The 11,578-nt window shown below is 38.2% G+C and overlaps 1 protein-coding gene across 1 annotated transcript; it reads right to left on the reverse strand.

The window, feature by feature from the left end:
* Positions 1–197: 197 nt before the first annotated feature.
* Positions 198–10,493, reverse strand: PDHA1 (pyruvate dehydrogenase (lipoamide) alpha 1; the record flags this gene model as incomplete). Its single annotated transcript, XM_009700224.1, has 11 exons — positions 198–662; positions 1,349–1,457; positions 2,265–2,332; positions 3,079–3,150; positions 3,388–3,543; positions 5,029–5,121; positions 5,497–5,588; positions 6,324–6,450; positions 7,194–7,367; positions 8,989–9,057; positions 10,479–10,493. Coding segments are annotated over 11 exons (1,140 nt in total), but the record flags the coding sequence as incomplete, so codon positions are not given.
* Positions 10,494–11,578: the final 1,085 nt, after the last annotated feature.

Genomic DNA, 11,578 nt, shown 5'->3' on the forward strand with positions numbered 1-11,578 from the left:
GTGCATATGTCAGTTCTTCAGAGAGGAATGGATATAGCTTTCTATATTAAAGCTACTCTCACTGAGTTACTAAGAAAACCCTGCTGTGATGTTTTCATTTAGTAACTTCTGCAGCAAAAACTTGGCACCTAAAGACCTTTTTTGGTGTTTTGGGGGGAAAGTGGTTCATCAAGAAACAAAGCAAACAGACCACTAGATAAATGTTGTTAAAGTTTATTTTTTTTTTTTTAACACACTGTACATAACACATACAGCAATCCAAAGAGTCAGTAAAGCAAACAGATAGCAATTTAAATAAACTGCTACTTTCTCTCAATTTAGCTCCTTCTGAAACAACATTCAGCATGTTTAAGAAAATCCACACTGAGGTGGATTTCCCTGTACATTTCCTCTTTTTCAAAGCTTTTAAATAAGCTTAAGGTTGTTTCTGAGTCATTATAGTTCCTGTAAATACATTCACTTATTCTTATGAATAAGTTATGCCAACAAAAAGGCCTTTAGCTGAGAGACTTGTACCTTATCCACTGGTTTGGGCCACGCACTTCAAAGGGTGGCTCATTGAAGTAGATGTGGTTACCTAATTCTTCTAATGGTGGCTCTGGGTCAGTGGTAGCAAACTGAGCAGCTTCCTCGATTTCCTTCCTTACTGCCACATCAATTTCCTAAACCAAAAATGGACGCTTATTACAAGACAGCTCAGAAAAAGTATCATAATTTTGAATTTAAACACAATGATCAAGTATTGGTCAGAATTAGTGTTAACACTGTCTACAAACATAAAGTAAAAACCTGTAAAAACCCCCTCCCAACTAAACTGCAATATGTGTCCCTTTTGGATAGTACCGGTAAATTATTGCCCCATGGAACCTCTACATTTTCAATTCTGACTCTGCAAAACACAGAGTGTCAGTATCAATTTTTTTTTAAACCCAGTTGATGAAAGTACTTGCAACATTTGCTTAGAGGGTTCCTCACTCCTTCACTAGGATCATTCACTATGGATCAGACACTTACCCCCTTCCTAGGTAGTCGAGAAAGCCTGGGTAATTTTGATTTCTACATGTTAGTATCTGGTAAGAGCTGTATTTGAAAGACTAACACCCATACACACAGGCTTGCACCACTGAGTTACACTCAGCACCCAAAAGAAAAAGGCCTTTCCAGCAGAGTGCAACTTCATCAGCTGGTCTGCAACAAAACTTCATCTTCACTAATAAAAGTGATGTTAAAACAAACTTTAAAGAACTTCAAAGAACAAGTGATGCATGCTGCCCTGTGATGTGCTTTTCAGAGATCATTAGTGTGTGAATGCTCAAGAGCTTGCTTATGTAGCAACTAAAAGTCATACCTTTAATTCTTCAATGCTAGCAAGGTTACTGTTGACTATTCTGTCCTTCAGCAAAGTAATGGGATCGCTTTTGCTTCTCACTTCTTGAATTTCTTCTCTAGTACGATAGCTAGGAGCAAGACAAGCAAAGACATGAACTTTCTTTTCGGAAAAAAAGGTGTAACTAAAGAATTGTCAGGAATGCAATGAAAAATACAGCAATATTTACCACTCAAAGGATGGCACAGACTACATCTAAAACACTTAGGTCTGTAAGCGGCAACCAAGCTGAAGTATCTCCAGACTCGAGTATAACGTAGACAGGCAAAGGGGAGCAAACCCAGCCTGACACAGTTACCTCGTGGGGTCATATTTCCTCCTTCCCATCTCCCCCTGAGTGGGGCTGGTGACTTGCTGCATGTTTCCAATTCACTATAAGTTTCCATTGAAGCGTTGGGATACACATCTACTTCATGGAGATCAATTCAGATCTGTCAGCTGGCACAATGCCCAAGTCTTTTTGGAACCTGTACATTTGTATTTAAGATGTGTTCCACTGGACTGGACAGTCCAAACTGTCCCTATAACTTTAGCCTACAGGATTTTAAATACTTTTAAAAAGATGCTGCTTTTCAGTCAAAGCTTAATTTGAACACACCATAATGAATTCTGCTTTCAGTGTGACCTTAACAGAAAGTACAGAGTTTAACTGACTTTGTGCTTGTTCTAAAACTAAATCTCTTAATACTGCAAGTAAAACAAGTATGTTACATGGCCACAGATTATCAACTGAGTGATCAGACTGCTCATAGCAATTTCATCAAAACTTTTATATGCACTTCACAATGGATTTAAACATTGAATCTAAGAGTTTCAGGATTTTGACCATCAATACTTATTTGTCTTCAGTGAATGCCAAGAAAGAATGTCATAGTACCTTATTCCAGGGTCACTCATGCTGTGGCCATGATAACGGTATGTCTGTAACTCCATCAGAATAGGACCCTTAAAAAGAAAAAACAGTACAGCGAGTGTTTCCACCTTGAGTGACCAATTTGTTGTTAAGCAGCAAGTATTTGCTATAAGTGAATTGCACCAATGATGAATTATTTTAATTCAATGTTTCTTCTCAGTTTAATTTACATAACACTATCACAATGAGTAAAGTGAAACTTAACTCTTTTCGAATGAAAGCATACGTTGATAGTGTAAGCATTTATTCTCATGTTCTTATTGAGCAGCATTAAACAATTTCTTCCCTTCCACTGTCATTCCACCATTACTCAGACTATTTCAAATTGCTTTTTGTTTCACTGTAAGATTATAACTCACAGAACCTTATTCCTCCCTATTAACCTTTTTCTTTTCCTGTTGTACATTCCCAGCGCAAACATCATCTCTATTCAGAAAGAACACAACTGCCTGACAGTCAGAACACCTCTCACAACAGAACTTAACTGGGGTAGAAATGGCAAAAAAGATGACAGAGTATCAGGATATATATATAGGATATATATTTTTTTTTTAAATGCTTGGTTAACACCAATTGCATGTTACTAAATTCTAACAAAATTCAAGAACAACTCAATTGCTTACGGGATCGATACCGTGGAGAAAAAAAAAATAAATTAAAGGTCAAAAAGTTTCAACAGTGACTGGAAAAAAAATGGGCCAGATAAGGAAATTTTTATGCAGCAATAATCTGGCTAAGAATTTCACCTATGGAAAAGGAATGACAATTACAGACTTACTTTTCCAGCTCTACAGTACTCAGCTGCAAACTTTGTCGCTTCTCGAACACAGAGAACATCCATGCCATCCACCTGATAAACAGAAACTACAAGTTGAGGCAAAAAAAATGCGAAACCCCAAACTTCCAATTTCGGTACTTCCACAAGTGCAACAGGAATTCAGTTTCAAATGTTCCCATATTTAAAAAAATATTTATAAATATATGCATAAATAAAAGAAATACATACATATTTATGTATTGGGCAGGTGTGTGCACGCACATCCCCTTACTTCAACCCGCCCTCAAAGAAAGCTGTGACTGTACTCACCCTGAGCCCTGGAATGAAGTCTCCTCTTTTGTAGTAGTCAGTACTGGCTGCAGCTCTTTCAACCGAAGTTCCCATTCCATACCGATTGTTCTCACAGATAAAAACACAAGGCAACTTCCATAAGGCAGCCATATTGTACGTTTCAAATATCTGGCCCTGAAAGAAAAAGAGCAAATTACATCTAGACAAGGAGCTCAGCCTTCAAGCATCAGGCTCTACGGAAAAGTACTCAGCTGCAGAGGTCTAGCTAGGAGAAATTTTAATACTAAAAGTGATCTGAAACCAGCCACTTGCTGCAGCTCAGCAGAAAAAAAAGAATAAGAGAGAAGCTACACTATATAAGGGAAATTTAATCTCAACTAATAGTTCATAGAACTTAATTTTTAAAGCTATGTCAGTATCTGTGTTAGGGTAGCACGAAACCTTCAATTTTAACTAAGGTATTTCAACAACAGTCATAAAAAACTTCACAATTGATTAATCTGGCAGGATGCTGCTACAGCAAAGTAAAAGAAAAGTTCAACCACAGTGACTGCATCAGCCTTGCTACTTTAAGTCAAAGACAGGGAAAACCAAGAACCGATATCTCCATCTGTGTTTTAAAAGCGAGAAATTGTATCAACAGTACACTCTAAACCACCAATTTCTTATCTGGCTTAATGTCTCTGGTGATAACATGAAGAGACTGGCCAGAATGCCAATAGCAAGTGGCTCTGCAAGATGCTCTGTCCTCTCCTGTGTCTTCAGAAATGTATGTTACATGTTTCTCCCTATTCAGCAGCACCATCATCTTTGCTGCTATCGTTCAGAGCTCTCCTTAGAGCACAGAGACTTCAGGGCGTCACACTTAGCTGAGCCATGCACAACTGGAAAGAGGACAAGAAGAATAACTGGAAACCCCTCCTCCCACGACTCAGAGTGTTCACATAATTAACCATTAACCCCACTTGCCCCCTGAGTATCTGGAGCACTCTAGAAGGGAAGGAGCAGAGCAGCTTTCCCTCCACTCCAGTGACAAGGGCAGAGTTTGAAATGGGGGCAGGGAAGGACAGACATTTACATAGGTCCAAAACATGATAAAAAAATCCAAGTACATGCTACATTCCTAATATATAAAGAGCATCTAGCAATTAACTTCTTAATTGTTCATCTGAAACCCCTCTCTGAGGACTATACAGTTCTTGAAACACACCCCTACTCGAATGCCTACAACACCACAAGTAAGAGGTGCTAGTGTCCCAAATTTGCAAGATGCCTGGCCACCTACATGAAGGTCCTCTCAGTGAACAGCAGTTCACAACAAAAGCCCTAAGAAAACCTTCAGTGAACCATAGAATTGAGGGTGTACATCATCTTCTCTCTCCAGGATTGCTTTTTCAGTATCTTTTTTTTTTTTCCCCAGTATCCTATTTTTTCAGACTCCTTTAATAAAGCATCCTTGCAGCAGAAAGCCCAACACAACAATGTTAGTGTAAGTTCCCTGACAGATGTTGCTTGGGTTGCAGGTACTACAGAGGCAAGATGAAAGCTGCCCTCCCACTACTCAGTGGATAGGCAGAGCTCACAGTTCACAGAAGGAAAACTGATTACCCACAGTCACAATCCCCCTCACAGAGCCACACTACACCAAAGCTTGTTTACCTGATTGGCTGCGCCATCCCCATACAATGTCAGACAGACTTCGTTTTTACCAAAGTATTTACAGGCCAGCGCTATCCCAGCTCCAAGAGGAACCTATGATGGAGTACAGGACAAAGCAAAATTTTAGAACAATGTTTAAAGAGTTGGAGATAGGCAGCTTGTGAATTGTAAAGAGATATTTGCACTGTTAGAGATCTGCTCAACAAACAAGTTGTTACCAACCCACTTCCATTTGTTCCAATCTGTATTACAGACAAAATACAAACATTAACTATATTCTCCATTTGATTCGGTTTTGTTACAGTTTACAAAACCGTGAGCAAACCAGAATAAAGACATTACAGATTTAATAGCCACAGAGCAATGGTATCTGCATACAAGCTCACAACACAAAAACTGAGAGGAAACACCGTCACAGGACATAAGCCAAATTCAACTTGTGCTTTAAAGTAGAAGTCATGTATATACCTGAGCACCAACAATACCATTGCCACCATAGAAGTTCTTGGTATACATATGCATTGATCCTCCTTTTCCCTTCGCACATCCTCCTTTTCGACCTGAAACATGAATAACAAGCAATTTATTTTTTCAGAGAAAAATACTATGCAAATGGAAACATTTAATTCAGTTCCTAAAGGTAGTACCACTAAGACAATGTTGTTGTCATTAGATCTATGTGGAGTTAAGACACAATGGGCTCTCCCCAAAGAGTTTACAGCTAAATATATCATAAAACAAGTAAGAGAAGGAGGAAAAAGAGAAAGAAAATGGAAATATGATTCAGAAAATACAGAATTAGATTAAGAAGAAATTGTGAAAAACCATCTCTTTCTGCAAAATCTTAGATCCGTCTAGATTACCATTTAATATTCTTGTTACAGTCAAATTTTCCCAAACCATTCAGTTTATCATTACAGGCAGTATTTACCAGTCTTCCTAAGCCTTCAGCAGCATAATTCTGAAAATCCAAGTCTGTCTCCTAGGGAGGGTAATGCATTCTCCTATTGAGAACAAATGTCTACCACCAGCAAGTTCCACTTAAACAAACTGCTGCAGCCCAACAAATACAGGATGCGGTATCAAGAAAACATTTCTGAACATTCCTTCTGACTTAGGATTTATAGTAAAAAGTGGTTGCATCATAAAATTATAAAACTGATTTATTCTGCTATGTCACTAAACTGCTTCTGAAGACCCAGTATACATTGTGTATCAACATCATTTTGAATTTGAATACTAAATTCTGACACAAACACAGCAGCACGCAAATCCTCATTTTACTTCACACAGACCTGTAAGTTCAGCGAGAATTTCTCGGACAGGCACTCCTCGTGCATAGGTAAAGCCATGAACTCTGTAAGCTGTTATCACATGGTCTGTAGGCTTTATGGCAACTTCAAGCCCTACACAGCAAGCCTCCTGTTACAAAGGAAAAGTAAGCTTAGCAACGAAGAAAAGCACACGACTTCCAGTCAGCAGTGTGGCAAGGGCTAGTTGTGATCCCCCATACATCAAATATCAGCAGAACACAGGAAGAGCACAAATACAGGAGACTCTGTTAAATCCCAAGGGGCAGCAGGCCTGGAGCTACAACAGCCTTGGGCTCTAAATTCCAACCTGACTGTGACTAACAAAAGCAGACAGGAGGGGAACTAGAAGCTGCAAAAATCTGCAGACTTTTTCTACACCCATCTCCCAAATACAGCATCTAAACAACTGCAATTCAAAAATGGCAGGGAGGAACAGATAGACAGCAAAGTTTCACTAAGCTCATGAAGTTCCTTCTCCTGGCTGTTGCTTTTTAGCAGGCACGTGACCTATGAGACACTGGAAGAAAAAACATCAATGAAGCTTGAGGAGGAGGATGTGGGCCTCCAAATGTGTTGAATTTAATATGCTGCAGTTGCTCATTCCTCACATTCAGCTGACCTTCAGCTGTACCTTGCCTTCTTTCGCTTCCTATTGCTGTCCCAAGATCTCAGGGATTCCCTTGTGTGGTAAGACATTGTTTTTAAAGAAACAATGAACTAAAGCACACATCCAGCTACAGCTTCAGACATTGTACATAGATACTCAGTTCTAGATTTACTCTACAATCTATTCAGATCCCTACATTAAGTAAAGTAAGACAATATAAAACCTCTTGGAAAAAAAATTCTTACTTGACCATCATATAAGTGGCAGAAGCCACGAATAATCTTCTGCTTGTACAGCTGGTCAGACTTCAGCTCCATGCGTCGTATGGTCTGCATTGTCTTGTAGTAATGGAGCCCCTCCTCTCGAGTCAACACTGCTGTGGTACTAGGGCCTTCTTCCAGGCGATGGAGGTCACATTTCTGCAAAATTGCACAAGTAGTTATTTCCTGAAAGTAATTAATCCTATTTAGGAATATCATCACTTGGTTGTTTTAATGATGTGCCATTTTCAAATTCAGAGTGTAATACCTTTTAAAAACAAACCAAAAAAAGCCAGCAAAACCTAAATTCATAGGTCAAAATAACTGTAAGGTTTGTGCACTATTTCCAAATTCAGGGAAATAAAAGCTTTACTTTTAATAAAGACAGATTTCCACTCATGAAATGAAGCCCTGTAGTTCCTACTAGCAGTAGATGAACCACAGGCCTCACAAAATGTGGGGAAAAGCACATTTCCGTGGTTGTTACAGGCCAAATGCTTCGTAAGAGCTACAGAGACTTAGTGAAGAGACAAGAAAGATAGAGAGTTTCCTTTGTGAAACAGTTTGTAAGATCTGGCCCCAAGGCTGGACCTCACCTCTTCTACCACCACTTCTAATTAGCAGTAATAAACCACTGCTGCACCAGCCACCCTGTCAGTATAACTTCCTCCCCAAACCACGGACTCTGCTGAGGGAGGGCTGATTTTAGGCACCCCTACAAAATAAACAAATAAAATGAAAAATAAAATAATTAAAAAGGAAAAAAAAAAAAAAACAAACAGTCAAGTTCAGTGGAACAGACCAAACAAATTATTCCACCAGTGCAGATTAAATGGCCAAAATACTGCTAAACAGATTAAAGACAGTTTATATTAAAGCAAAAGTCTCTCCAGAACAAATCCACTGACACCTAGATGAATTGGTTTTAATACATGAGCACACTACTCTAAGACAGCTCTGCTTCAGAGTTCACATAACAATAGAAACTTAGGAGTCTCGTAATCAACACAGGACCAAACATTAAACCTTGTATCTATTCAGAAAAGACTTTTCATATAAACATATTTTCCTATAAACATATTTTCCCTCCCTTTCACCTGTGAAACAATTTTAATACTTCACAGGCGCAGACAAACAGGAAGCGGGTCAAAGGAAAATCAAGTAATTTCTTTCAGATTTTCTTTAGCAATTCCTGAAAAGCCAGCATAAAAACTACTGCCAATGGAAGCATCACTTTTTCCTAAGACCTAGCCACAGTTGAAAGCTGACAGAACATAATGCACATTTTTTGAGCAGCACGAGGTCAAGCATTAAAAGGATGCCATATTTTTTCCTCCAAAATCCATACGGACCTCAATCAGCTAGACATCTGGGATACAGTACCCATGACTTAGTAAATGAAAGGGAGATGGAAAGAAGGGTAGGCAGCAAACACCAGCTATTTGTTTTAAAAGCATTAAGGAGACATTTAATACTCTTCCCTCAGAACAGAAAAGATTCTTTAGCTCCTTTCTGACTCCATTCTCACAGTTGCCTTGCAATATCAGAGCTGCAAAGAATCACAACTTCACATTCTTAAGAAACAAGTAACATTACTACATCCTGCCAAGCACAGTACTTCCAGCTGCATTCAGAAATCAGGTCAGATAGCGAGGGCTTTGGTTCTGGAAATTCAACTGGTATTTTTCTAATTGAAAAAGATAAGTGGGCAATTCCATCATCAAGATCTACAACAAACGCTTAACACAGAATGCCAGCATTAAGTGTTCAGCTTCTTTACCTTAATTTCAAACGCAGCTTCACTTGCAAAGTCCGCATAGTTACGTGATGCTACCATCACTCGAGATGCCTTAAAAAAAAAAAAAAAGACAAAACCAGAGCATGAGCAATATTTAAATACAATTATCAAGCAAAAGTAGGTGAATTCTGAAATAATTTCTAACAGTACTCCCAAACTGAAATAATTTGTAAATTAAACTCACCAGTGGCATATCTCTACAATACTAGAGAACTTTTATTTTCTACGTATGTGCTAGCAGCCCTTTAAAACTCAGTATTTAAAACTAAGATTAGAAAAAGAGAACAGAATTTTAAATCTGTAATACCCTTGATTATCTAAAATAAAACCAGTAAGTTTCAAAAGACTGAAGGGCATCAAAGCCACAAAAATAATTATTTTTCCCTTCACATGCCAAATTGCCTACAGGAGTAGACAGCCAGTGCAGATTTTGATGGTTCTCTGCACTGACTGGCATTTTGCCTTCATAGAACAAAAAATTTTTTTGAAAACTAAACAAAACAAAACAAAAAACCCCAGCAGATTTCTGGAATATGAACTACTCTCACTCTTTCTTTTCAATAGGAAAGAGAAGTTGGGATGGAAGGCAATAACAATGAAGAGAGAGACTATCATTTAAGTGGGTAACTGCACGGCCACTACTTAAGAGTGATACAGAAAGAGGAAAGGTGACATACCTGAGGATGCAGGAAATACAGAACAACAGAAAGGGTGGCATGGCAGGGGAGAGATAAGAAGGATGTTTAAAAATACATTACTGTTCTGTCTTAAAGAATGAAAACAGGCTATTGACTAATGAACATCTGGTATTTTTAGATAACTTTAGCAATTTTCACTGCAGCATCATAGGATGTTCATCTGTCCATGCATGCGCTGTGGCCATAGAATAAGAAACACGCTACATCTTTGGTGGCAAAATCGTATTGCTAATTAAGTTACAAAGAAAATTTAGTAGCTCCTTCAACCATGGAATTCACATACATTTAGCTGAAGGTTCATTATTTCCAAGTTTTGAGAATGTCCAGGTCATTGTCTCCAAATAAAAGGTCTGATTGATAGGTATAAAGCTTGGAAAAAAGCCAGGAGAAATTTCTCAATCCATCTTGGTTACCTACTCTGTTGCATATTTGATTTAGCAATTATGATCCCCTCCCTCCCCCCGCCCATTATCAGTTTAAATATTTAGAGGGTTTTAATTTAAACTAAGTTTCTACACTGCTTATCACAATGCATCAGTATTATTGGTGAAGAAAAGCTATTTTACTTCTAGAGCTGGAATTAAACCAAGTGTTTGGGATTTGTAGAATCACAGAATGGCTGAGGTCGCAAAGGACCTCTGTAGGCCATCTGGTCGAACCCCCCTACCCCGAATATGACATAAAAGTAACACCGAGGAGATTGTACGAAAGTTCCAATACATGGCCAGAACATTTATCAAAAGCAAACCTTGACAAGGCTGATTCAGACCTTACCTCACTAACAGCTCCCTAGGTTAGCAGCATTTGGAAGGAAAACAAAAAAAAGGAGAAAAAAAAACAGGGAGTAAGTAACTATAACAAACAATGAGGGGAGAAGTCAGCAAATTATTAGCCAAGTAGAACACTGCAAGAGGTAGTTTCCTTACAGGTAAGCTCTGCATCATGGAAATCCATCTATACGCTTTGCAATATACTCAAAGCATATATAAAATACTGCTTTATTAATTAAGACTGCTTCTATTTATTTACTAATTTATGCCTTCACTATAAAGACACAGGAACAATTCAAGACAAATATTTACATATTTGGTATTCACTAGGATCCAAAAATCTATATTGATATCCAAAGCAGATCTAGTTTGGAATTCCAGGAAAATGTGGTGTGTCAGGAGCAGGTCAAGTACTTGCAGTAAGGGACTAATTTTATGCACCCATATTTAAAAGTTTTAATAGCGATATTTTACTTGTAAATTGGGAAATACTCTTAGGTATATAGTCCCAACACATATAAGAAGATCTTTTGGTAAATCTGCTCTCTTGTGTCATTCTCACGAATCCAGCCACCCACTTGCTTTTTCCACAAGAAGTGAATGCTCTGGTAAGCAAGCTACTTCAGAATAGAGGTACAGCAGCAGATCTGCTCTCAATGGCAAAAAGGCACCTGACTTCCAATTACCAAAAAGTAGCCTTTAACACTGACTTGATCTTGCCAATAATTTTTTTCAGCAGGGTTAACTGTTCCTCATGGCAACCGTCATTATAATGGAGAGTGAAGAGGTAAGATTTTTTTCATGCAAAAGAGATAAAACACAACAAATGACACACTAATGCCAAAAAATAACAAAAATTGAAAGAAAATTCAGTAAGAGATGAAAAGGGACTGTTGTTTGAGCAAAGAAAAATGAAGCACCTCAAAGTCAGATGGCTGAATTTCAAATGGAACAAGAGTATGTTTACCCCCTGTTTAGGATCTGCCCTGGGCTGACAGTCCAAATATATATAAATAAAATAAATCAAAGGGCCCAGAAAAGGGTTTCAGAAATTACTCAAAACGTTTCATAAACGCTAAGTATACAAATAGCAGAGAGATGACT

Source organism: Cariama cristata, unplaced genomic scaffold, assembly GCF_000690535.1.
Source record: "Cariama cristata isolate BGI_N322 unplaced genomic scaffold, ASM69053v1 scaffold44415, whole genome shotgun sequence".
In the NCBI taxonomy this organism is placed as follows: Eukaryota; Metazoa; Chordata; class Aves; order Cariamiformes; family Cariamidae; genus Cariama; species Cariama cristata.